Here is a 27,949-nt window from a genome sequence, read left to right on the forward strand (position 1 = left end):
CTATAATCTTAATCCATCTTCTGTCCTTCAGAAAGTTTAATGATTTTGATATTTATACACACCAAACCAAGGGTTATGTAAGGAGTTAGAATGTCTTTCTACATATGTAAAAATGAATGCTACCTCCTCTAAGTGCACACTTCTGATTCCATCTTCTTTGCTGCCACACAAATTCTCTTCAGCCATACCAAGAGGACAGAGCTACAGTATAGTCTCAGAGATAAGCACTGCAGGCACTACAGAAACAGCTGACTGTAATCTCCAAAAAACTAACTGAAAGCGAATTCATATAGCATAGACATTTTATTAAGCTAGACATAGAAACACAGAATATTGAAATACCAGCACAGCCAGAGTTAACAGGCACACACATTCACTTGGCTGGCTCTTTGTTTGATAACTAGGAGGACTCATTTTGTTGGCTTTGCTGTTAACGCTGCAAAACATGACACCAAGTCCAAGGTTGGTTTCCTACTGCTTATGCGTCTTCAATTTCAACTTCCTCTACACAATATTCAATTGAATTCTGGCTATCTCCTTTCCCCTTCCAGACTCATGAGCAGAAGCAATATTCCCTAGAGAAATTTGGCAGGATCTCACTGTTTCAGAAAAGATGTTTTTTTTTACTGCATATCTGCTAACTGCCCTAGATGCTTTCCTGACTCCACGCTAGCACTTTTGTGAACTTATTTCCCAGTGAACTGAATCAATGGAGCCTTAATCTAACTCAGGAAATCAATTGCAATTTAGTCATAAAAAGGCAGAATCTTCACACATATCCTAGGCAAAAGATTAGCAAAAATGATCTTGCATTACACAGTAATTTTAATACATCTGGAGTCTACCAGAAAGCAGCAGAAGCAAATTTCAGAGTAGAAACACACCACTGAAAATGGTTGTCCACCAACTATAAAATACTGTCAGGCTGGTCTCCGTTTTCCCCAGTTGCTGCAACAATGTATTGAATTTGACAAGAAAAGAGTCGTTTCAGCCAGAAAATGAGCATGTTGCATGCAAAAAACATTAAGAAATTCTGAAGTTTACATATAGAATCCATCCCTGACAAATCATGAGTCTAGTTCTGTTGCTCCTGTATTTACTTTTGGTGCTGCAGTAATATTTTAAAATCAACTGATTTATTCATTATAGCAAATTTTGAAATGTATCGCCACATAGGAAGGAGAAAGAGGTTAAACTATTTTCCTGGTCAGCACTCTAAAGTCTCTTAACTGTATCTAAAAAAGCAGACACCACCATCATCCTGTTTCCAAGTTTGTTTTCCCTGTTTTGTAAGGACAGAATGGTTTTCACCATTTCTCACTCATGAGGATTTGCTACTGTCTCCAGATCACAGAAATTTTGCTTACCTGCAGCAAAGTGCAGCTGTGCAAGTTAGGGAAAGACAGTGGGAAATTTACATCAAGCAAGAAATCCCTGTTCCTCAAAAAACATGATCCCTGCTCTTTGTCCTCCTCAGTCTCCATCCAGGAGCGCATGTGATGGAGCCTGTAGGATGCTTTCAGAGACAGGAAAAGAGCTAACCATCTGCAACAAAACACAGGAGAAACATTTATTCACTGCTTTGTGAAAGAAAGGCTTGAGTATATTTACAGCATAACTCTATTTGACAGAAATGTTTTGGTTTTTTTCAGCATATCAGGCTTACAGTGTCCTGACTTAAAGAAAATAATTTTTGCTAGACATCATCCAATTATATTACCCTGATTTTTATTTTTTCTGAGGTGACTTAACTGAATCTAAGTGACTAAATCAAGATACACTTCGAAGCACTTTATCTAAAAAGGCCAAGCCCCAGTTAGCCACTACTATTTAAAATTGCACTCTGACTTCTCTGTAAATTGCTCTACATATAAATTATGCATAACAACCTGTGTAATGAATGCAGAATTTATCATAAAGACTATTGAGATATACCAAGAGAAATCTGAATTATGTTGCTGTAGTGCAGTCAAGAAGCAGTAATTCAAAATAACCATAACAAGAAAAGAATATTACACTTAAAAAGCCCTAAGCAAAACATCTCTATTTATTAATAAAGACTTGCTTTTAATCTCCAATTTCTTACAGTCACTATCTTACTTGACTCAGAGTCCTTTACAGAGTACACTATAACTTAAAACGATCACCTCTCCTTTCGAGATAATACAGTTCATGATGCTATAAATCCACAGTTCTAAGCCTACGCCTCAGAATTCCATTCCATATTAAAAACAAGACATGTGCAAAGTAGGCAATATGGCTCAGGACTGAAGAACAACTACCACACCACAAGCTTATTCCACGTGTTTAAAACGTATGCCCAATTGCAACTGGTAAGAATTGCACTGAACTGACCTTCCAAAGTCTGGATTTTGAGTTTGTTAATGCCAGCAACCTGCAGCATGACCCTAAGCAAACTCTCCTTTTGCCCTTTGACCATCTTGTGTATTTACAATGTCAATTCTTTGCAATGCAGCATTTCTTGTGACAGTGGCATAAAAATTGCATTGCCTAATGGTGCCCAATACTTGGAGGAACACTCTAGACATTGCTCTGGTATTAGATAATGACAGAGAAATTATAATATTAGGAGGCATAGAAAATGCAGGTATCATCTGATATCATCTGTACTTTTTCTTGTAATTACTAAAAGAGGGGAAAAAAAAAGTTGTCCTCACCTGGCTAAATGTCCCTGATTCATAAGGTTTGCCATTTCTGCTGGAGAGACATCAATAAATCGGAGGAAAGAAAAACAGCTTTCTTCGTTGATGCCTAGGTCACAGAAAAACTGAAGTTAGGCCAACACATTTCACAGACACTCACAGCTGAAAACTAAACTTACTTCATAAATTCAGGATACACACTCTACAGATCATGACAAATTTAGGCAAGTAAACAGAAGACTCTAATTTAACCTAGATCTTTTAGAAATACTGAAAATTCCATCTGAATCTCTGTTGCCTGACCCCACATTCCAGCTCATTTTCCAGTGTGGGCAAGAGAAGAGTGCTTACCAAAAAAACAAAATATATTTTAGGCCCAAGTGCAGACAGTAAGAACATTTGTTCTACTTATTAAGAATCAATAGGCAGCGTGCATATTTGCGAATTCGAACACATATCTTCCAGACAGCCGACACGAGCATGCATGCCTCTGGATGCCTGTCTCACATGCTCCCTCTCATCCAGAAAGTCAAATGGGTTAGAAGGAGATGCAGGAATTGGTAGAGAAAAGCCTTGCTGGCCCACCCATGTGCACTGCATAGCCCCAATAGCAGCTGAACAGGTCCATGCTAACAGATTTCAGCACAGTAATGCAGCCACTACCTCTCTTGCTTTTTACATCGGAAGTTTTTCCCATCCCAGTAGCTGAGTGATCTAATTAGCTCTTGTAGGAAAAATATTCAATCATCTATAATAAATTGTATCTGTCAATATAAGCAGCTTTTCTGGGGTTTTTGCTCATTGATAGATTCTGGGTCACTGGCATCTCATCTAGTTTCCAGTTGAAAGCTGGTAGTTTAAGATACTACACATAATGTACTGAAATGAATCCAAGATTTCTTATAATTGAATCTGTGAAAATTTACATTAGACTAAAAAGGCAGCACTAATGTCTTGAAGCAAGTTAAAACAAGACAGACTGAATTAAGATACTGAACTGGGATTAAGCAGTAACCAAATAACAAGTTATCCACAGATTGTTCTTCTAGCCGCTTTCCATCCTTTCCTCTCTGAGCAAAGGAAATACATGTATAAACACTAACAAAATTCTAACAAGTTTTGATCAGATTATCTCAGAGAACTAATTAATCTGGCCTCTCAGTCCTTCTCCCTGAAGAGGACATATTAAAACCCAGCTTGCTTCCCAGGACTGTAAACCTACCCTTCCTATGGAAGAGAGACTGCTGGATGTGGTCTGGTGCAAATGGCGAAAGTAAAACCCGTAACCACCTGAAAATGAAAGCAACAAAAGCAAACATCGTCACTAAGAAGGTGTTAACACTTAACATGTTCAATCACACAATCAGCAGCAATGGCTACAGAGTAGCCATTGACTCTCCACTGTAAGTATTTTTGCACTCTGAATATGTGGAATTGCATGGCAGTAGAAGGAAAGTGTCATCAGTCTACATGCACTGCTGCGAATTTGACACTGAGACACACCATTGTTGTGGAACTGCATTATATGCTCTAGAAAAGCTGACCTAGTCTTCATACATGTCTTTCTCATCGCTTCCCTGAGCACTTTTCATAACTGAATGCAGACAAAATTAATCAAGAATTGCTACGGCTGGAGAAAACAGCAAACTGCACTTGGGGAGATTGTCCTCATCCAAGGTGAGCATTAAAAGCTGTCAAGGCACTAGCAGACGCTCATGTGCCACCATGTTGCAACAGACAGATACTGATAGCTTCCTTGTATGTGAAAGCTCACTGAAGGGAAATCACGTGAGGTTTTTTTGTTTTAAGAATCTTTTAAAGCTTAATTCTACCACACATCATCAGCAACAACTCTAAATTCCTTTTCCTGGCTTTCTTACTCAATCAAAGGGATATTCTGTGATTAGGATTTCCCCAAGAAAGAGCATCTATATCTGATGTTTAACAGATGAATGACTAAAAGGAAATGGACTGCTCAGCCAATGTCATTTAAATACACCAGATAAGGGATTTAATTAGCACCTACAAAGATAAAATAAGTGTAAGTAATAATACTTAAGCTAAACCGGATAGGAAGTGGAATAGGCTTGCCTGTCCCGTGAGTGGTTAAAGACCCTGATCTGCCCATGACGGTAGATGAACTTGGAAATCTGGTATGGCTTTAGGGAGACGTGAAATGGAGACCAAGTTTCCTGTCGCTCAAACAGCTCTGGATGATTGCACACCTGTAAGGAAGAGAGCATGTCAAAAGCTGGGAGGAATCAACTTGCAGCACCTACATCCCAAATCAACCGTGACCAATGATCACTAAAACTTCAGTATTGCTTAATATTGCATGGCCATTTTAGTGTATCAGTTCAAATTTGAATATGGCATCATACCCTTTCCTATTCACATAACAGCTATTGCCTCTTCTTCTCAAGTGAATGGCTTCCTTCAACCAAACCAACCTTTGTAACCAAACAAGTCAGCAGATGCATGCACCATTTGGCTAAAGCTCTTCTTCACCCAACACCATGCTACACTGCATCCGAAACACAACTGAGCTTCATGCAAGCTTGCTTGCCTATGCCAGAAATTTTTTTATATGGTGTTTTCTAGAAGCCATATTTTAGTTCTGTGCTAACAAATCATTATACTTCTCAAAAATTATTATTTAAAATAGCCTTACCTTCCTGAACTGCATGACTAGATTCATGAGACTACTAGTGGTGGTCTGTGCTTGCTGAGTAGTGCCCATTGATGACTGCAGGAGGTCATCAATAGAGATTTTGTTTTTCAGAGCTTGGTACAAGAGCTTCTGTCGACTTGTCTGCTGGCAGTACATAAGAATTTCAATCTGCAAAATGATAATGAAGATTTAGCCATTTATATCTCTGAAATATTAATGTACATAAAGCTGAGAGAAACACCTTGAGAAAAACACAAGCTTTCTCAAAAAATACATTTATAGGCAGTTGCATTCAGATCTGCATCTCAGGATCTAACTTGGAAAGGACTTAACTGATAGGGGGGTTTTGGACAGCTTAGGTAATGATATAGGAGACAGACCTTTAAAAGTACGTGAACACAATTAAGTAAACAGACAGATTCTTAAGAAGCTGTGAAAACATCACACCTCTGCAGCTGATCAGTTTAAAATCTGACTTCAATTCTACCATCCTACAGTTCCCCACTTAGAGCAGCGATAAGGAGTGTCAGCAGCCAACAACAGCGACGGGTGCATCGCACAACAACAGTAGCTGTGGGAAGTCCACTGAAATTAATAAGCACATCAGAACAAACCAGATGTCTCTCAGCCAATGGTGCCAAAACCTGGGGACTGTTGGCAACAAGATCATCTAGTATTGCTAACATCTGTGTGAAGTTAAGAGACTGATAAGAGAGAAGAACATGATGTTGCCACTGTGTATTTCTCACTCTGTACAGGCAAGCAAAAAAAAATTCCTAAACCCATGCCAAATCCTTCACAAAGACAACTGGAAATGTTTATCACCCAGTCATTGCCGTATCAATCTCCTTCACTGCCATTAGTGATACTTCTGTCAAGTTAATGATTCCATTTTTAACTGGTAACAAAATGCTTTCCCTAGAAAAGAAATTTGTTAATTAGGGGTTCTTCAGTTACATTCAAATCTAATGACATTGCTGGGATGTGGTGTAAGAAAGCAAAGGTCCAAGAAAAGCCTACAGTGAAATTCCAGGTATGCAGACTGACAAACAAGTTAGCAAAAACCAGATAAGAGAACAGAGCCATGACAATACAGCTGTAATACTCATTCCAGAGAAATCCTTTTTCTCACCTTATCTGACAGTTCATTTTCCACATCCTTCTTGATTCTTCTCAACATGAAAGGCTTCAGGATCATGTGCAAGCGGGATAGCTGGTCTGAAATAAAGGGAAGGGGCAAGAAAGAACAATTACTTCATTAAGGAAGAAAATTATATGGTGTTTTACCACAAATGCAGTCCCTTACTGCTCAGCCATTTCCCCCCATGTGACTTCTTACAGCATAGAGTTGATACTTCTCTGTTGATTTTTTTTTAAATGAGTGCTGTGCTACGCTGTTTTTCTATTCATTACACATGCAATACTACAGTGAGAAACACAAAATTTAACATGAACTATCAACAACAACCCAATAATGTTCCAATCCCATTATGCATCTTCTGCTTTAGATGCCATATCTCATAGAAAGTTAGCCATTGTTAGTTTGAAAAGGAAACAGATTCTTAATATAAAAATGACAGCAGTTACACACTGCACTCACTCTCGTCAATGGCAGATTTGTTCTCTGCATGGCTCTCTATGTCCTTAGAAAACCACTCATTGAACTCCTCATGGGAATCAAACAGTGTTGGCATGATAAAATGCAGCAGGGCCCACAGCTAAAAGGAAAGGAGAAAACACTGGATCATCAAGTCATCCTACTGCGGACAAGGTAATTGGGGATTCCAAATCCTTGCAGCTCAAAATCGCTTTACTAGAACATGAGACATGGCAAAATTAAAAAAAAACCCCAGCTGCATTCTCTTCCCACCTCCCCAAAAAATGCCACAAATATCAACTTAACAAAACCCCATTACAAAGCAGTAAGAAACACAGCACAATTACTTCAGCCAACAAAAGGAAAAGTCACTACAATTAGCTTTCATCCTGTAATCTAAGTATTACTTCAAATATCTTTAGTTTTAGTTTTATTTGAATGCGTAGCAAGTTTCCATATTTTTCCCTCCCAGAGCTGATCTTATGTTTGTTTGCCAGTGGTTTGCTACAAGCAGGATCCCACAACCACACAAATACAACAAGTTTCTCAACTGTTCACATATATATAGTATGTATTCTTGTTATAAAAAAAAATCCACTCTTGTGAGCTTCCAAGTACCTCAGCCATCGTGTTCTGGATTGGGGTCCCAGTCAACAACAATCTGTTTCGACACTGGAACTGCAGTAGGATTTTCCAACGAACACTGATGAATAAAAGCAGGAAAAATCATTTCTAGAGAAAACTGTAGAATGATATGAAGCATAAGGTATTTTAAGACCAATTGCTTTCACTGAGTTTCCCAAATGAGCTTTGGAAGTCACTGGACAAAACTATTACAGCTGTTCCCCATTCTTTCAAAAGACAACTACAGGAAAAAGCAGCCTTTTTCCAATTAAAAAAAAAAAAAAGAAGAAAAAAGAAGCATAATTTATTTTATTTTTCTAAGTACCTTTTTACTTATTTTTAAAACAAATGCTTACTAATAAAATCTCATTACCAGAATAATTAACTTTGCAAAAGAAACAGTTATTTTGAATCAGAATGTCATGTATTTTTCAGACTTTACAAGAGGAAATGTATAGGCTACTGTGGCAGGAGTGCTGAGCTATTCATTAAAATCCTCTCAGAGGGGTGGTTTCCCAAGAATGCTGAAGAGACAAACTTCAGTCAGAAGGAGCCTACATCTAAAGCAGTCCTCAACTTACTGTGTACAGTGGCAACTTGGACAAAGGTTATGGGAAAGCAATTGCTAAAGTAAAGACGGACAAATCCATTACTTGAAAACAAACAGAAAATTTTCTGGCATAGAGTCTCATGACACAGATTGGGCTTTATTGCAGCCAACAGTACTCATGGGGTTCTGACCTTCATTCACGTCTGGAAGTGACACTGAACAAGGAATCAAAACACGGCATTTAATGGAGCCAATATAAGCAATATAAGCTAAAGACTACAGACCATTCACCAGGTGGAATTTTGTGAGTAGTCAGGAGGGAAAGTGAACAGCGTTTCAGTGTTTTGTTTAACTCTCCTGTACTCTATACAAAGTTTCTGCTCCACAGCTATTTTTTAATTACATTTTACATATCTGGAAAATCTAAATGCAAAATCCTAATGAATCAATCCAGTGTCAGAGAGTTATATAGATATTTAACTAGGTTAGGTACTTAAGGGATCTTATGTGTGTCAATCTTAACTTCTGTAAGTTTATTTCCTCTTGATGCTTTCTTGATATTCCTCCAAGAGGCTGATGCAGAGAGAAGACTTTTTTTCCAGTTAGTTTATTACCTGGAGCTACTCTTGAGTGCTTGTGCTTCATCCAGCACCATATACTGCCACTTCACTCGCTGGAAATACTTCACATCCTGCACTACCAGCTGGTAACTGGTGATTACCACATGGAAAGGAGCATCCTGAGTATACAATGTCTTCTGTAACCACAAAAGGAGAAACAAATGCCCCACACAATGTGAATACATGGTCAAGAGTTCACTGTCATTTCAGAATTCTGTTTTACAATCTTCTCATTACTACTACACTTTCCTCAGCTGACTTTCTAAATTAATTGTATCACAGTTACTCAACTAGTGGACCTGGACTTCAGCCCTTGAACAATTTCAGACGCTTCTTAACATGCAAGACAAGACCCAGGTACTGAACCCTACAAAATGCTATTGTTAAATCAGGAACAATCTGACAGGCCTGCAGGGATTCTGGATTATGGCACCCTGAGTTAGGTTACTCAAACAGAATAAACAGTCCTTGACACCAAAACTTCCTGCTTCATTTACAGAGCTCTAGTTCCTTCATCTCAGCTCCACACTGCATTGAATTGTCCTGTATGGTATTGCTGTTCGGCACAAGAGAAGTCTTCCATCTCATTATCTTAATGAAAATGCTACTACAGGGATGAAAAAACTCTGCATCCACACATCGTTTAGTTTGGTGACGTGTAACAACAGGTTTTGGTTTACCCAGCACAGAGAAAGATGGCCAAAGCACACGTTCATGCTGGTATTACCTGACTCCAGAACTTCCTGATCACCTTTCTATCATGAGGATTTCCCCAATAAGGTAGCACCTGCAACAGTAAAATAAATAGAAAGACATTATTTTCAAATAAAGACACCAGCTCTAAAATTTCATCATCTGTAGTCTAAAAAGCAACATATCTCTTTCTCCAAAACAACAAAAAGGGAAATCATCTTTTTCACCACACAGAAAAACCAGAAAGCATTTAAAAATACTTTGAAACAGAGCATTCCAGGAAAATGTATCAAGCAACTTGTGGCCTGATCAAGCTATGCTGAGAATCTACAAATGCCCATTAGCATGTTATACCTTCTAGTTAGGCTTTTCTAAAAGTTAAAAATTATACTTCGCTTATGTAAGAAAGAGGTCTGCACTTAACTGCTACAGTTAAACTTAGAGGACTAGAGGGCTTGTTGTCCTGTTTAACAACCCCGTATTTTGTATTTCAGAACTGACCCCAAAAACCTGAGATGAAGTTAAAATGTCTGGCCTGGATATATTTAATATAAGAATTTTAAAAGCAAGCACTACTGCCAGAGAAATCTGTTAAACTATCTACCGTTCAAAATGTCATGGGTCCTGTTACTCAGACCTCTGCAGAGCATCGACTCCTGCCACTGGTTAATAACATTGTACTGCCATCTCCTGCCTGATGGAAGGACTACAGTCAGCTAACACTGGGAGGTCTGGGAGGGAGGAAGAATGCTGCTTTCTGAGGCGGTAAAAAGTCCTACAGCTTCAACTGACAGGTTCCAAAAGCCTTTAATCGAATATTCTTCCTACTGTTCTAAAATAAGGATGCTTGCAAAAAAACCAGATGGATCGAGAAGTGATTTGTCTTTTAGTTTACATATTCTGCCATGGACATAAATTCACTGTGATTTACTACAAGCAAAACTGTCTGCACACTTCTGTTTGATTAGAGGCAGAAAAAAAAAACTGGTTGAAGAAGATTGATTGAAGTTGTAAACATGTGACAGTAAGTTTAGAGAATTTCTTTTTAAAACATGTTTTGTTCCATGAATGAGGTGAACATTGGCATGCAATAAGATCAGCATGCGAAAGAACAGCTATACAATGATATAAACAGTTTGGGGTTTAAGTCAAAAAAGAGAAAACTATCTTTTCACAAGCATCCTGACTGCATTTTTCAAACATTTTCTGTATTTCATTCCTGAGAAGGAGAAAGCATAAACAGTTGCTTGCCTATTCTATATAATGAATTGATCAAAGGAAGTGAGAGAAAGTATACAGAATGTCCAACAGCTCTCAAGTTTTCTAATCAAGAGCCCCTATTATTTTGGGCTATGAAAATACATGAACGGATTATTTTTAGGTTGTTTTGGGTTTTTTTTTCTGAGTACCTCCTCAATAACAGAAGTGTTTGTATTTCTTCGTTAGTTGCTTCAAAGGCTCAATAATGCCATTTTATTCCAAAATATAAGTCACTTGAATAATCCAGTACTGAACTGTGCTCTAGCACAACTTCTCCTCATGCAGATACCTCAAACTATACACACCCTCAACCAACAGAAGTCTCATGAGGGATCTCTCTATTTGGTAAAAGCTAACTCCTTTAACACTGCCCTGCCCCAGATCAAAAAATCAAATATCACCTATAGTAATACTTTCAAGGTTTTTTTCCTGCACTTATTTAAGTAGCCAAGACATTCAAACAATTAGCCTGATGTTACTGGTATACTGGTTGCTCATAACTAGGCGTCTTCTACTGTTTCCTGTAAAAAGGAAAATCTGATGTTTAAAAAGAACCCAACCAAGACTTCTTCATATCAAAGGTTACTATGTTAACAACCCAAATACTTAAACTGTGATCTGTTCCTCTTCGCAGGTGTAACTGCAACTTCTGACACTTTTGTCTATCTTGAATTCTGGAATTCCAGCACTGTTTTAGCAGTACACATTTATTTTCAAATTTTCCTTTGCAACACTTCAACGTTTTCCAGTGGGAGACAGGTAAGCAGCTTGTTTTTCAGTAACTGGTAGTTCCTTGCTTTCTAATTTACTATTTACTATTTCTATTTACTATGTTTTCACATTCACAATATACCTGAAAAACTCAATTTGTTTTCTTCTAATCTTTTTGTTCTTATCTATTTGTGCTTCATTTCTCTCCTTTTTGTTATTAACTTGTATGTCCATGGTTGTTCTGTTTTTCTGTAACAACTACATTTTGCCTCCCTCTTACCTGTTTAGAGTTTGTTCACATACAATCTTTATCTGACTCAAATTCATATGAATGACTGAAAACACAGCTCTAACCCTAAAGACATTATATAAAACTTGGTATGTAATTCCTGGTTCTGCTGCCAGACCCATATGTTAAAATTATACATCCACTAGCTGACCTACTACAATTCCTTACTGAGAAGGTGCCTTTAAGCTGATGCAAAATGAAAACCATGTGATTAAAGTAAGAATATTTTTAAGCCCTAGATAACTGAACACTCCAGAAAAAAACAGGATGATGGAAAAAAATATCAGAAACAGGCTCATTAGAGAGTTTCATATTCCAAGGTCAGTAAGCACCCAGATGTGACACAGAACTCAGGAGAACAAAATGGTTTGCTCTTGAGAAAACAGAAAGAACTTCCTTGGACACGTTTATTACCTTAAATTTAGGTACAAATCTGGCAAACTCCTGGTGCCAGTTGTTCAGTGTAGAGGCAGGTGAAATTATTAAAAAAGGTCCCCAGATATTCTCCCTCTGGAAAAAACACATAAAAAATTAAATTAAAAAAAATAATTGAACGGAACTGATATAGAGATGGTTTGATAGGGCTTTACATCTACTGAATGACAGTGGCTACACAAGAGGGAACTGTATGCAACCTAGCAAAACTCTCCCAGCACAGCAGGGTGATACAAAATCAGAGCAGATCTAATGTTTAACCAAGACTTATTTCATAACAGTGAAGTTGTTCCCAGAACAAATTCCTTTGTTTCTGAGAGTGGCCACCTTCACGTTACAAACAGCCCCTGTCATATTCATAAGGAAAAGAACTTCGGATGGCATTGAAAAGCTTTGCTCTGCCACATCACACATTACAATACCCTCTGGTGAACAACTGAGCTGATCCATTAATATATTAGCAGTTACAAGCTTGCCCTCATAAGGGAGAGGCAGGAAAAATAAAGCTGTGTGTAACCTTCCAAAAACTTCAAGGTGCAGTATCACAGGGAGACAAGCTTATCTTCTTATTCCTTCCACAGAGATGAGCTTAAGAGCCTTCAGCTCTGCATACCTTTACAGTATTTTGGCCAACACTACCAGGAACATAAAGAAATGCACACAATTGTCACTTGGTCACCAGTGCAGCTAATTTTGCTTCTAGTATCCCTTCATTGATATGTCCTACCTAGGGCAACTGACTTGATTGCAACCAACCTTTATTTTTTTGAAATAAATGTACATATTTCTGCATGAAGAAGCAAGTTCCTGTTGCTTACTTTGTTTTGTTTGTCTGCCCTGGCACAGAAGAATCACTATGCTTCCTAAAAAATCCCACTGAAATATGGAAATTAATGCTAATTGTCATGAAGCTCAGAATTTGAGCCCTTTGATATATAAAACTCAGTGAACCATCAAGTGTACAACTTGTTCTCTCCTGAGGCTTTTATATTCAGTGCAAGTGAGAAGATATTACCCTCTGAATAAATGAAAACTCTGAAGTACAGACATACACACATATTTACAACTATTTCAATGGCTCACTTGAAAACAATGTATAAAACACTTTTTAAGACATTTAAGCTTTGTAATCCAAAATTCATTTCCAACATGTGAAAAGTATGCATCTTCTATCGAGCAGACTACCCAGGAACAAGCTATAATCCACCTACCTCAGCCAGATGTGCAAGGAGAGCAATACTTTGTACTGTTTTACCCAGACCCATTTCATCTGCCAGGATTCCATTGATGCCCTGCAAAAGATCCATAAATGAACACCTTCACTTTACTACTTTTTAATCCACAAAGGACTGGCAGAACAGCTGCCACTAGATTTAGGGGGAACAGCCCCACTGTAACAACTCTGACACTCCGAAACTTTATCATCTCTTACATCTGCTACTGAGAGGTAATTGGTCTCAACTGTATTTCTTTCATCCCTCAGTCCAATTCCTCCCCTAAGCCTCTCTGCACTTCATGATCCCATAGTGACCTGGGCACACTCATAAGGACAAGACTGCCTGCAGTTTACCAGCTGACCCAAGCCTGAAACAGTACGCAATTCCAAACAGCAAAAGTCTCCTCCATGTATGATCTAAGTGATGAACAGTTGTACAAACCACACAAAGAATACTGAACTCAATGCCCCATTCAAAGCTGTTATGTCCTAAATAATCAAGAACACTGGCATGTGGCCTACCTAGTATTTTCCTTTCTTCCAAATACATTAAAGATCAACTATAAACAGTCTATTTTTAAAAACAGTACATTCTTTTGGCCAACGTTACTCTACTGACATAAATAATCCCAGAAGTTTTAAAATTTGCAAGATGTACTAACATACCTGCTCATATAGGTTGGCCAGCCAATTCATGCCTTTCAGTTGATAACCTTTCAGTTTTCCATTGAAAATGGTAGGCTGTGGAATGTCTTCTCCTGCTCGAATAGATGGGTTTGCCAAACTGTAACTCTCTCCAAATCCAGTACCAGACTTGTTAGCAGCCCGTAGAGCAGCTGCCCGGCTCTCCTTTGCATCTTCATCAAATGATCTGGTCTAAACAGGAAGAGGAAGGTATGCATAAGATGGTGAATACATTACCTTATCAAGAAACTGTAAAGCAAAAGGCTTTACAACTCACATTAAGACACAATACTCACCAGAAACCATGAGAAAATGAGCCTGTTCCTATAGCCCAATCTTTATACTCTGGTTTTCTACTTGTTTAGCACAAAATGAATTAAATTCAAATCTGGCCCCCAGGATTAATCTATTTGACTTGGCTGCTATGAAAGATCCTGGTACTTTGGCCTCTGCCAATTACTTTGCTTTCTCTTCTACTTCATGGATCCAAAAAATACATACCCGGGCCTGATGAATCTGGTAAGCATCCTCAGCATTCTTCAGAGCTTGGGCCTTGTAATAGTTGCTATCTGAAAATACCACACCCATGTTAGAGCTCTGCAGCAGTAACCACCCAAACACGCAGATAAATCGCAGTATTTGCAGTAGTCCTTCTTGCAGAGAAGGATGTTGTGCTTAAAATTGTTAAGTTTGCACCGTAACACAGTACAGTAAATTTCAAAAGAGTGCAAGGAAAGGACTATAAATGAATCACTTACCATAATCTTCTTGGGTGATGTTGACCACTACTCCTCCACCAATATCGATCTGCCTTTGGGTAGAGCTGTCCTCCAGTTTGCGCAGGATTTCCTCCTGTATCCCATCATGTCCAATATCTCGTTTACGACTCATAAAATGGGCATATAATTCAGTTTGTGTAATCAGGAAGTTAAGTTTTCGCTGCTGTCTCTTAGCCTAAGAGCATTTACCGAAAACAGATGAAAGGGAAAAAAAGACAGGACAACAGTTCAATGTTTAAAATATAATTAAACAAAAGAAATTCATCTAATAATGTATCAACAACTAATCTATCTAGATTATATTAAACACACCACTGTGCTAAGTGCTACATTACTAGTTGCACATAAGAACACTGACCACCTCCATAAATATCTATATTAAAATATAAAATTGTTGTAAATAAAAAATTCTTTTAAATTCAGTAATCATGACAAAAAACCATAATAAAAGAAAATTCAAATGTTTTGTTTACACTGAAGAACTAAAATATCAACAATAAATAGCAGGATTTTAGCGCTTTATAGTACAAGAACTCAGCAGTTAAGAAATGCTCTCATGGCAACCTGACTCCCACATTCTGTTACTTATTAGTAAAGGGAATTATGGTAGTACACATGAAATACATCAATAGGTACTACAGTTGAGATATTATCATCACTCAGCATTCAGCAAGACATTGCAGAAGCTCTGTTCACCCTTAGGCTCTGGCAAAAAATGCAACAGTTAAAATTTGTCTATTAATCTAAGTGAGCAGAAAACTTCACAAAATGCTTATGAATTTGCAAGAATAAGAGGAACACAATAAATACAAGCATAATTTAAGCATAAAACTAAATATAAGGCATTCTAAAGATTCATTCTTTCCTCATATAAGGGATACCCATATAAAGCAACAACCACAGATTTACTAGAGAGCTTTCACAAGGAAACTTTCATAAATTCAATCCCTTTTACTCTGTAATGGAGTTCAGGAAGTTGTCAGTTGGCCAACAAAAAAGCAAGCACAGAAAAATTCTGTGACCCATACATAAATGGCAGTATCAGTTTACAGCAGTGGAAAAAAAGGACCAGAAAAAAATTCAATGCCAATGAAAAAGTGTCTTCCCTTCTGGATCCAGAAAGATGAACAAACCATCACAAAACATTGGCCCTTACCAGCATTGAGCTGTGTATGTCTGTGAGACATGCACTGCTTCTCTAATTCCTTCCTCAATTTCACTCCATTATAAAGAATTTAAGCAGTTTGAAGGTGTTTTTTTAATTACCTCTTGCTAACATTAGAAGAATTATGTAAAGAAAAAGAAGATGGCAGAAGAAATATGTGGAATAGCACTGAAACAGAACAAATAACTGAATTTCATGGCTTGGATTTAGAAACTCAAATTATCTAGTCACTTCTGTGTCTCCTCAGCAGATTAATTATCAGCAATCTGTTATTTTTGCTATACCTCTCTCATCTCCTCATCCAGCTTGCGTTGCTCCAGAGCCTCCTTCTCAGCACGTTTCCGATGCTCTTTTTCCACCTTTTCATACTTTTTCCAATAGAGAAGCATCTCCTTGGTGAGACGACGTGCTCGTGGTAGAGTTTCCTTACAGTTTTTCTGGGCTTGGATAGCAGCTCTACGTACCTCCCTCATGCACTGGTGGGCAAGCTAGACAGGAATAAGATTTGGGAACAGTGGTAAAATGGGCAGGTTGTAAAGAAAGCCAGCAATAAACTTACCAGGATTTAATTACAACCAAGTCTGATCCTTCAAAAGAGAAAAAACTGTGATACTTTACTCAGCAGCAATGCTTCTGAAATGGCGTGAGAGAATATGATCTCCCAAAAAAATTCTGAGATGATGGAGAAGACAAAACCTGAAGGCAGTTTCAGCATGGCATAATACTTAAAAGACTCATCTGAAGGATAGGTCCTTGAAAGGGACTCAGAAGAACAAAATTCAAGTCTTGCCTACAGCTCTGACTCACCTAATTTTTGACACTTTTCCGGAGTTATTTTTCTCACTTTTCAATAAGAACATACTTAATCCTGCAATAGCAGTATTGGTGGGACACAATGCTGTTCACATTAATACAAAGAAAAGTGAGGGAGCATTCTACAGTCTTGCTACCATTTCACAAAAAAAAAAAGACAACGTAATTTTTGTTCTAGTATAAATAAATTGATGTCATTGTCATAACGGTAAAAATTGCTGGGTTTTTTTGTTGTTTGTGACAGATTATTTTCCTCCACTAAAATTTGCACATCAACAATTCTAACACAGATTTCAAATGATAAAATGAAGGGGAAAAAAAAGCGGTATTTTAAAATCTGTAAGTCCTACAACCAAGTTTCTTAAACATACACCAGCAAGTCCCATTTTCTGCATCCCTTACAAAGAAAATGCTCCCTCTCTCAATAATATATACACAGAACAGGAAATTTCCCACATCACCTTGTCTCTAACAATTCACAGTCATATACTTGATTACCTTTTCATAATTAGCCATAGGAACGAATCAGACACTTGAGCATAACACTTGAAGAATGCTCAGAAAACTATTACCAAGTATTTGTAAGCAATGTTTTCTAGGTACAAACAATGCCACTTCTCAGAGAAGAAGATGAGAAGATGGACCGCTTTTGCAACTATTTAAGCCAAAAACTGCTTTATTTTTAATCTCAGGTCCTCTATATATTTATCTAAATTAAAGCACTTAATATTCCAAGAGCCCCTTTGATTTCAACCAGAATGCTTAAAGCCAGCAAGCTTTAGATAGTGAATAGATGGGCAGCTCAAAAGTCAAAGTGCACCAAAGCCAGTAATGTACAGTATGAAAGATCAGTAAATTTAAAACTTACAAACTAAATCTTTCAAAAGCCAGAAAGCTCTCATGAAGAGAACTCATGTTGCTTGTTTCATCTGTTGCTTATGAAACAAGACAAAACGACACATCTAAAAAATTAAAAGCCCTATAATAAATGACAATTACTTGTATACAATGCTTTCTTCTACACTGCCCTGCTAGTATAGTCAGTATTGTAAGAAACAGAAGAAACATAAAGAGGTTACAGTTTGCTTATTATATGCAGTACAAGTAACAATATGAAACTAAACACCACCTACCTTTTTGCTGTTGGTAAGGAAGAGGTTGCGGGCTGAAGCTTTCTGTTTGTATGCCTGTAAAAGAACACCATTTGTAAATGAGTTAAAGGGTAATGGTTTCACAGTATTTTAAAAGATCACTATCTAGTCCTCAATAGGTACATGTGTCAACTTCAGCCATGCACAGTTTTATAACTGAGAATAGGTATTGTAAGTATTCTTCATTTTGACTGAAACAGCTTTTCATCCTTAAATTACTGAAGGCATACATAAATGTATTCCCTCAAATCCTGGAGGAAGCATGCAAAACACCTCCTTTTTCACAATTGTTTCTTTAATTACTACTATTGCAAAGCAGGGTTCTCCCATTTTTATCACTGAAGCAAACAATATTTTCCACTCTTCTCCAAAGACATTAAGAATTAATGTAGATCATGTTCTTCACATGATCAAAATCAGTCTTTCGAAAAAATACGGTCTATCTCACTGTACATATCCTTTGTTTGGCTTTTAAGTTCATACAGGATGATACAGTCATGACTTGTTTTAACTTCCTAGAATTCAAAGTCTGTTAACTGTGAACTCCAAAGAGCAGGTTCTAAGGTCCACTCTGACCATCTCAGAAAATTATCAACAGTGAACCCAGCTTTCTATTTCAAATGTGCCTGAAGCTTGTCCTGTAAACAATACAATACAATAGCTTGTTTCTGAGGTAAGGTTTGAAAAATACAGGTGATATGACTGAAACACTCCTTTCCTGAACTTTATGGTAAACGTAGATACTGGTTTGCTCTAGACTGCCATCCTGCAGATCAGTGTGAGCACCTGCTAGAGCTTACTGCACTTTTCATTGCCAAGGGTTGAATAGCCACGGCAAAACACTGCATGATCCATTTAGATACCACTGGTGATATTTCAACTACACGTTGCTTATGGATTACAGAATTCCAGTTGGGTCATTAATGACCAACAGAAAAAACAGGTCTCACTTTACTCGGTTTTTCTAAGTTCCAACTCCCCACTAAGTTAATTTTCTATTTCACTTTCTTGTATCATCACTGATCTACTGCCATTATCCAAGCTCACCTTTGGCAACTCCTTTTTAACAATGCTAAGCCACACTTTCCGCCGACGTGCATTAAGTTGCTCAATAGAAAAATGCTTTTTCTTGGACCCAGGTGGTGGTGTATCGTGGGAAAACTTGGCAAAAACTTTGGTCTGGTGATGGTGGCGTCGTGGTGACTCCTCTGACGAGAGTTCTTCATCCCGTCTCCTCTTTTTCTTTACTTTTTTCAACTTGCCTGCATGGCAACAACAATCATAAAAATACATTTCTATTTTTTGGGCACATTTAGTCAGGCATCTTTCCTGAGTAAACTCTTCTAGTCAATTTATATGTGGAACCAACAAAAAAGCTGAACTTATCCATGTTTGCCAATTCTGGTACAATTCATTTATACTATTAGATATTTCCTCGCTACTTTATAATGGAAATATTTTCCTGGTTAATAGATGGGTGAAATGAAATTACTTCCACCCAGGGAAACATGCTTTGAGAGTTAAAATATCTAGAACTTGGTGCAATGTTTCTTGCTTTGTGGCAAAATTCTACTTAAAGCTATGTAAAGGTAAGACATTTAAAAGTGACAACATTACCATTTGGTACCATAAGTCTCAAAGCAAACTTCCTAGCGAAGAGAAGAAAGCATTGAAAGAGATTGGCATGTTGTCATGTCATACCAACCTTCAGACGAAACTGATACTGGTATCAGATATTAAAAATATTCACTGTGAGTATGCAAAATTATGGATGCTGCAAGATCATTGGAGAAAAAAACCACCACAGTTAAAGGAATTTGCAAAAAGAAAGGAAGACAGCCTGAAATAACCCCTTTAAAACACAGCTCAAAGTAAAGTCCTTGAAGTAAGAGAGTTCACCTTACACTGACAGTTCGTAGCCTTCTCTACTTCCTTGCAGATTTACAACTACTGCCAGCCCAAACAAGAGAGGAAACTGTACTTGCTGGCCAAGTGCATCTCAGAAACTCCAGCTGTTACATCAGAGATATAATTCTATTTTAACTCATATCAAACATCAATTCCAAGTTCCCTCTATTTTCCAGAAAACACTCTCATTCCCTGTAACTTCCTGTTCACTAGAACTACATATTCAGGAAAAACTGCAGCAGGTACTGGGTAAGCTCTCACATTTTTCAAGGACCTACTGCGCTTTCAAAAAACTCTCGAGTAAATGGACCGTGATATGAAACAGTATTTATGGATTCCAAACCACTGAATAAGGTTCACGAAGAAAATCTTAAGCCCTGAACTCTCGAGTCACACACCTTTTTTCCACCCTAGCTTTCTAGAAGCCAGACAATAAAGCACAATATTTTCTGAAGACATTTTTCTTTGTCAGAACTTGGTATTCCCCTGCAAAACCCACAAGTTTTGAACATCTATGTTTAATCAAAGGAAATTATGCAGGAAAGAAGTTAAATCACAGCAGCAATTTCAAAACATGAGGTTAGTGACTTTACCTTTTATTTTTTTCTCTTCTTTAAACTTCTTTTTCTTAGGCCCTAGCAGGTGGCGCTGCTGCTCATAGTAGGGGTCGTAGGTAGAGAGTAGCCCCGCGCTGTAGTACTGGTACTGCTGCAACTGAAGGGGGAAAGTGAGCAGGTAACAATGACAGTCCCTAAACAAGCTCAGATCCTGAACATAAATAAGAGAGCAGGAAATATGCAGTTCTCCATATTTTGCATTTGTTATCAGCATCAGAGTGTCTGAAGTGAAACCACTGCTCCCAGGGGTGGCCTCCAAGTTCTGCACAGGGAACCAAGCCCACCCAGTTAAGCAGGAGGGAAGAGCAGGCAGTGAAGGTTGCACTTCCAAAACATACTGCTCTGTCTTTTCCACACAGGTGCTGCCCAGCAAGACAACACATTACATGGACAGGTCCAATTATGGACCTAGTATTTGCTTTGCTTGCATTCCCAAATTAAATACATGTTCTACTTTATCATTCCAAAGGATGTAAAAGGACAGGTTTAAAGAAAAGGCATTTAAAAGATTTCCCCAACGACAAAAAACTTGAACACTCAGACCATCAAGTAAAAATATAGCTGCCTCAGCACTTTTTCCCATAAATGATCGAAAAAGCCAGTATATTACCAGCATTATTCAAATGAAGTACTGAAGAATTCCATACAGGTTACATATAAAAAGGCAAATTAAAGACAGTACAGCTCAGAAATTAACTGTTTAAAACCTAAGCATACTTTTAAGTTAATAGAAGATTTTTGAAAAGTGAGACCATGAGCGTAAACAAACTTTCTGAGATATGTTTCCCCCCACAACTCTGTACTGCTGATCTGACAATACACTGGTTACTTTCACAGGATACTATTTCTTGCTAGTCTGGAAATAAATATTTGTGTAAAATATAACAAAATTATAACCTGTGTAAAAATTTGGTGTATGAATATTTGTGTAGCTATCAAGTATTTCAAGAAACTAACACAATATTGGTTCAGAGCTTCACAAGTAAACAAAGGAAAGAAGCAGAGAGAAGCAAAGAGCTGTGCAGGAATATATTTCTTCACTCTTCTGGAGAAATTTGAAAAGAAGATAAAACAGGAAGACAAATTTTAACTTCAGGCACATACTCTGATAACAGAATAGGATAACCCCCTTCATCTAAGACTTTCTGTTGCAATTCAAATCAGCAGCGAAAATTTCTGCAAGAACCCTTATAGTTTGAAGAAATATATTATTAGAATCAAAGCAGCTACAGAATTTGGCTTAATATTAAGAAAAATGCAAAAGTGCAGCAGGCTATTTTCTTCTAAGGGAAAGAAAGAGAATATAAGAAGAAAATCCAAAACAAAAAAAAAAGGTAAAAAAGAAAGAGTAAAGTAAAACCTCAAATCATGACAGAAAACAACAAGGTAGAAAACACCCTTTCAAGATTGTAAACACCACCTTACTATTCATCATTTCAGTGATGATATAAATACACTTGAATAGCAGTTACTACCTGTATTAGAATTTAACTTGCAGCATCTCAGTTTTCATATATATTTTGTATATACTATCCAAATCTTGCATTCTAACACCCAGTATTTGCCCTAGTAACTGGGACTGAGCACTGTTGAAGTTATATATAACATGTGCCAGTACTGACAGACTTGCAGCATCTTTCATTCTATGTATGTAATTGATTAAATAACCCTTGTCTAAAAATGATGTTAGACAGTTACTGTCTACCAAATAAAAGTGTATTCTCCAGTCCCTGAAATGAGTTTTGATAAAAATGTAAGAGCAATTAAAATAATGCATTTAGAGGAAAGAATAAAAATCAATGAAATGCAAAAATTCTGGATTTTTACCTCTTTGTCTTTGCTATATTTACTTTGATGCAATTTCTTATACTTGTGTAATCGCAGCATATTGTGAAGTTCCTCCCTCGAAAGGGAAAATTCTTCTTCCTCCTCTCCATCCTCATCACTCGGTGAATCTGTGTCACTGGAATCATCACTCAGAAGGATACTCTAACAAGAATAAATGGGAATTAATTTAACAATCCCAAGTCTCTGTACTGAATTGTTTATTAATGCAAAACACTCTTGAGCCTTTACCTAATAAAGGAGTGTGGCCCAACAATGATACGTAGCACTTAGCAAGTGTCTTCCATCTAAAATGACTCAGAAAAGAGTTTTCTGAGGAGCAGACCTGTGTAGCAGTGAATTCAATACACATTTTCTGATTTGCAGGAAAGTAGTTTTCTGTTAGTTTGTGACAGTTACATCATTTTAGTCCACTTTGTTTGTTTGTGGTCTCAGAAAAGCAGCAGTGAGAAAAGCCAGGATAACAGTACGGGAATTTTGTGATGTGTGGTTTGCAGGTGCTTCCCTACCCCATTTGTAGTTTGTCCCTCTATTCTACCACTTCTACCTGCATCAGTTTCTGCAAGTTTGGCTCGTTTGACCTCTTGGCAACATGTTTTTGCTAACCTGAGATGGCTACAATACAGTGAAAATGCAAAGATGGCATAAAGCCACCATTTCACTCTCTTTTGCCATCCTCACTTTGAGACTTTGTACTTACCGAGTGCAACTTAAAAACAATTTTCAGACGAGTCCCAAATCACCATTTAATAAATTTTATAACAGATTAGTTTAATTTAGACAGTGTACTAAAATTAATTCAGGTTCTGAATGTATACTCACTCCCAAGTCTGCCACTAAACTGCATTCCCAGGTGACACTCAAGATGATCTGCTCCATAACCTTTCATGGCACCAAGGACAGGCTGACAGCTCTGTATTCCCCGAGATCCTCCTGCCAGCTTTTCTTGCAAATAGGTGTCATGTTTGCAAACTTTCAGTCAACTGGGACCTCCCTGGTTAGCCAGGACTGCTGATAAATGACTAAGAATGGCTAGATGTGTAACTACTCACAGATTCCAATAGCTGCATTTCTTTCCAATATTCTTACCTTCAGCCACTTTCTGCTTTTCTTCAGTTTGGAAAAATTATACAAGCTCCCTTTTTCAGACTTTGGTTCTGTTTAGAGAAAAAATAAAAAATAAAGTTCTTAAGAAATAATGCTTTTCCATCCTAACCTAAAGAAAGCAGAGATTCAACCTACTACATGCCTACCTGGCTGGAGTACTCCATTCAGGGAATGTGTGTTCAGCGTCCCAGAATTCCCTGCTCCAGAAGGCTCTCCAAGCAAGGTGTTTGGAGGCTCTTCCTTAACTTGCATCAGGGGATCCCCAGACTGAGGCAGCAAAGGATTGTCATCCAATCCATCTTCACTCTCATCACTGCAAGAAGATCCATAATACAGTGACAATGACAGAAAAATACTCAAAAGATGCCCATCCAACTTTCTTACATGTGGGCACTTGTCTAAAGGTTTGAGAATTGAGACAGCTTCAGATGTAATTTCACACATCAGAAATATTGCTGTCAATAATTTCCCATTAACCCCTTAGCAACAGTTAATCATCAGATCAGCCTGGCTATACTATCAAACCGTACCTCCAGTCTTTAACTAGGTATCCAGTTTTAGAAGCATGAACTAAGCAAGTCAAACCAAAGCACAATATTGTCATACTCATTGGGACATGTGAGAAATGTAGCTATACCTTTTCTAATCCTTGTGAGGGTCTTATTACATGCTTGTAAATATACCTGTTATCTGTTGCCCATTCAGTTACCAGTTCTGTAACTCTACAATTCCAATGAAATTAAATATATAATTGTTTTGGGACAGAAACATACCTTGATGATGCCTCATTGCAACAATTTACACATAAATTCTGCATCTGACAATAGTCTTTCTATTTTCTTTATGACCAAAGGCTGTAAGTGTCACTGAAAGTGTACTTAGGGTTTCCCCATCCTACTTTTTGAAGACAAAGAGAGTTTTGACCACTCAGCTACAAAAAAGAGCTTTAAAACATTGTGCTAATTCATACACAAGCTGGTAACACACTGTATTATCACTATGAACCGAGAGAAGCACAGTTCAAAATCTTTCATACAATCACAAAATATCCCAAGTTGGAAGGGACCCACAAAAATCATGAAGTCGAGCTCCTGGCCCTGCACAGGAATCACACCAAGAATCACACCATGCGCCTGAGAATGTTGTCCAAATGCTACTTGAACTCTGTCAGGCTGGTGCTGTGACCACTTCCCTGGAGAGCCAGCTCCAGCGCCCAATCACCCTCTGGATAGAGAACCAGAGTGGTGGTGCATTTCCTAATAAAACACCTAAATCTCTCCTGATAAAACTCCATATTATTCCCTCAGGTCCTGTCAGTGGTCACCACAGAGAAGAAACAGAAAGGCTTTGTTTCAGAACTCAAAGCTAATGCTAGATTTATTATTAAATTTAATAGCATTTTTTAGATTTCCTCTTCTCTAGGCTGAACAATCCAAGTGACCTCTCCTCCTTTAAAGTAGAAGAGTTTCTAATGAACAAATCACTAATAAATTCTTAATATGGTGTTGGCTGGGAACAATATAATAAAAATGCCTGTCTTTCCTTGGCATTCCCAAGGGAAAGTGGAAAAGCTTTTGGTACCTGGATATACTCCTGTTAAAGATGGCAGACGTCTGTCGTAAGAACTGATCCAGTTGCAGAGCTTTTTCCAGGTATTGCAGATAGAGGGGTTTTGCCAGCTCTGAGCAGCTGCCATCCTCCCTAGCACCCAGCTCTGAGGCCATAGAACAAACTTCTCCTCATGCACAGGTGCCTCTGAACACACAGCTGTAAAAAGAAACAACGGCCATCAGCAACACAACTCCTCTGAAAGGAGCAAACTTGGGGAGCAGACAGACCTACCAAGGCAATTCTGGGCAAAAGCTTAAGTTGCAGTTAATAGGTATAGTAAACAGAAATTTTCATTCAACTTTCCACCACAGTACTACCACAGCCAAAAACTAGATTCTTAGTTTTCTGGTTTATGACTCTGTAATTGCTGTTTGATAGGAACAAGCACTGTTTTAACCTAGTATGATAATCCAAGTGGTGACATAGAAATGCAAAGTATTGCGAAGACAGTTCTCAAGCATGTAAAATAAGCTTTCATCATTATTAAAGATAACATGTTTTACCCTGAACAGAGGGCATATATATATATAATAACTTATTCCAAAAAGGAAGAATTACTAAAAATATTATTCCTCTGTTGTTTTTACCATTCCATTCACAGCTGTAGTCTACTGAATACTTGTAATATTCCTCCTTTATCTTAAAGCAATGCTACTCTTTCAGCACTGAAAATACAGCTGTTACCTGTTGGCAAACAAGCTACAAATACTTGATCAAAAACCCTTTAATTCTAAAGTGCAACTGTTATTTTATTAAAGAAAAAGTAACACATAAAAAGCAATTTTCAACACACTTTTTAATATTTAAAAATTTAGAACATATTCTAGCATTATGTTTTTCAACTAGTAAAAATTGTCCACCTGATTTTATTTTTTTTAATTTCTTCTCTGGATTTAAGATTCTTAATAAAGCCAAATGCACCCCCTGCAATATTTGCATACTACATATTCTAAAAACAAAGCTATCAAAACATTTTATTGCTCTGTCAACTGTGGTTTTCTCTTCCTTCAACTACAAAGGATGTCATAACAACTGTTACAGTAATAGCTCCATCAACTGAAATTTTACTTTTCTTTGACTATAAAAGATGCCATCACTGTTATAGTAATAGTGAGAAAGATATACGATTCCCAAAGCCAGAGTTGTCATTGTATAAATGGAAGTGCTGTCAAGATCTTAAATATTTACTAATAAATAAATATTCTGGTGGAGGACAAAAATCATAGAATGGTTAGGTTGGAAAGGCCCTTAGAGAACATCTAGTTCCAACCCCCCTGCCATTGCCAGGGACACCTCTCACTAGAACAGGTTGCTCAAATTAAAACCAGTCAGATTAATTGCTCTTCTGAAAAATTCTTCTGGTTTCTATCACTTCTTTAAAATACCACAAAACCTGAAGCAAACTTCACATTAATTTATTGCAAGACATTTTATATTTGTTCAGTTATTAAATCAGTGACTAAATGGTTTTATGCTTATGTAAGTGAACATGCAGATTGGGTATCCAATCTTGAAGTTGTTCTCTCTTCACATAGACAGGTCCAAAACCCAGCGTTTAACCTTCTCTAAGTCTTTTATTCTCCAAAATTGCAGAACAGATTCAGAACTTCTGAAGTTAAAATAAACTATGATAAGTGATTCTCACCTTAACACTAATGGCTGTGGTAGAACAAGAGCAAATTTTATTATTTCTTAATAAATACTGAGTCTTGAGTTAACATCTTCACCCAGAGAGAATAACCAATAACACACAGCATTTGTTAGACAAGGTAACAGCTCTGATTTAAAAATTATTTTTAGACTGAAGCTTTCTACATATTAATTCTTACATACCTGATGGCAATTGAATGACTGACCTCTGTCAACAAACACTTATTTCCAGCAGAACTTAGCAGAACAGCACCTGAAAGCTTTTCCTATGATAAGGGTAGTAAGATGTACATTGTTCAAGCAACTTTCACCTGTGTATGTCATAGTACTTAACAGGCATTTGAAACCAAACCAATCAACCAAAAAACTGAAATCAAGAACTGTCTTCCAAGAAAGAGAGCTACGAACCATAAAATCATTTAGGCTGGAATTCTAGGATCATCAAGTCCAGCTGCTAATCCAACACTGCCAAGTCCACCACTAAACCATGTCCCCAAGTACCACATCCACACACCTTTTAAATACCTCCAGGGACAGTGACTCAACCTCTTGCCTGGGCAGCCTGTTCCAATGCTTGGCAACTCCTTCTGTGAAGAAATTAAGTAAAAGGGTTAAAAAATGAGAGTAAACGTGAAACTTGTGTCTGTAATGGAAGAGATAATTCATGAGGTGGTAGAAAAGGACACCTTGAAGGTGAAAGGGGTTTTCCTTCTGAGCACCAGTAAAAATTACATATATTACAAGAGCAAAAATCTATCCCTAGTAGCATAGCAAAAAAAGTAAGATGATTCCTTTTATCATTCCATTTCAAAATGTATCTATCAACAAAAGCATGTATTATATTAACATGGTTAACTCAGAACAACATGGCATCTTTCATCTGTCTGTTCTTTGCAGAAAACCACATTCCCGAAACTCAACATTTAGTGGCATTACCTGTCCTCTGGGCACTCTGGGGGGAAAAACATGCCCCAAAGGGCACAAAGCACACAGGACTTGATTTGGATTCACTGCCTCTGAGGAACCTAACAAACCAAATGTACTCTACTGCCCCACAATGAGCCTTGCCCTCACAAAACTACACAAGTTTAAGAGCAAAATAAAGGTGAAGAATTAAGATAGATTTGAGGTCAAGTTCTTAATTGCAGGATAGCAAACAGGCCAGAGGAAAAATCAAACACAATCATCTTCCTGATCCAAAATGACTAACTGGATGTTATTCTTTCTGCCCAGACACACTTGCCTAAGCACTGGTCTACGTGGATCCACCAGACTGGATCAGTGCCCCTG

The 27,949-nt window shown here is 37.6% G+C and overlaps 1 protein-coding gene across 3 annotated transcripts in view; it reads right to left on the minus strand.

Moving 5' to 3' along the window:
• The window catches only part of INO80 (INO80 complex ATPase subunit), a 64,700-nt gene that overhangs the window by 30,952 nt on the left and 5,799 nt on the right, over positions 1-27,949 (minus strand). For all 3 annotated transcript variants that reach the window (XM_082283975.1, XM_082283976.1, XM_082283974.1), the window contains exons 2-25: positions 27,174-27,246; positions 24,980-25,165; positions 23,545-23,711; positions 23,381-23,448; positions 22,274-22,435; positions 20,423-20,543; positions 18,969-19,183; positions 17,904-17,957; positions 16,242-16,445; positions 14,772-14,967; positions 14,515-14,582; positions 13,996-14,205; positions 13,325-13,405; positions 12,093-12,188; positions 9,453-9,512; positions 8,720-8,862; positions 7,550-7,634; positions 6,935-7,052; positions 6,467-6,552; positions 5,335-5,502; positions 4,755-4,888; positions 3,886-3,953; positions 2,679-2,772; positions 1,368-1,545 (exon numbers count right to left, since the gene is read on the minus strand). In XM_082283975.1, coding sequence (XP_082140101.1) covers positions 1,368-1,545; positions 2,679-2,772; positions 3,886-3,953; positions 4,755-4,888; positions 5,335-5,502; positions 6,467-6,552; positions 6,935-7,052; positions 7,550-7,634; positions 8,720-8,862; positions 9,453-9,512; positions 12,093-12,188; positions 13,325-13,405; positions 13,996-14,205; positions 14,515-14,582; positions 14,772-14,967; positions 16,242-16,445; positions 17,904-17,957; positions 18,969-19,183; positions 20,423-20,543; positions 22,274-22,435; positions 23,381-23,448; positions 23,545-23,711; positions 24,980-25,122 — 2,919 coding nt within the window. In that variant the 5' untranslated portion in view covers positions 25,123-25,165; positions 27,174-27,246. The remainder of the gene's footprint in view (positions 1-1,367; positions 1,546-2,678; positions 2,773-3,885; positions 3,954-4,754; positions 4,889-5,334; positions 5,503-6,466; positions 6,553-6,934; positions 7,053-7,549; positions 7,635-8,719; positions 8,863-9,452; positions 9,513-12,092; positions 12,189-13,324; positions 13,406-13,995; positions 14,206-14,514; positions 14,583-14,771; positions 14,968-16,241; positions 16,446-17,903; positions 17,958-18,968; positions 19,184-20,422; positions 20,544-22,273; positions 22,436-23,380; positions 23,449-23,544; positions 23,712-24,979; positions 25,166-27,173; positions 27,247-27,949) is intronic.

Source organism: Coloeus monedula (genome assembly GCF_965178545.1).
Source record: "Coloeus monedula genome assembly, chromosome: 6".
In the NCBI taxonomy this organism is placed as follows: Eukaryota; Metazoa; Chordata; class Aves; order Passeriformes; family Corvidae; genus Coloeus; species Coloeus monedula.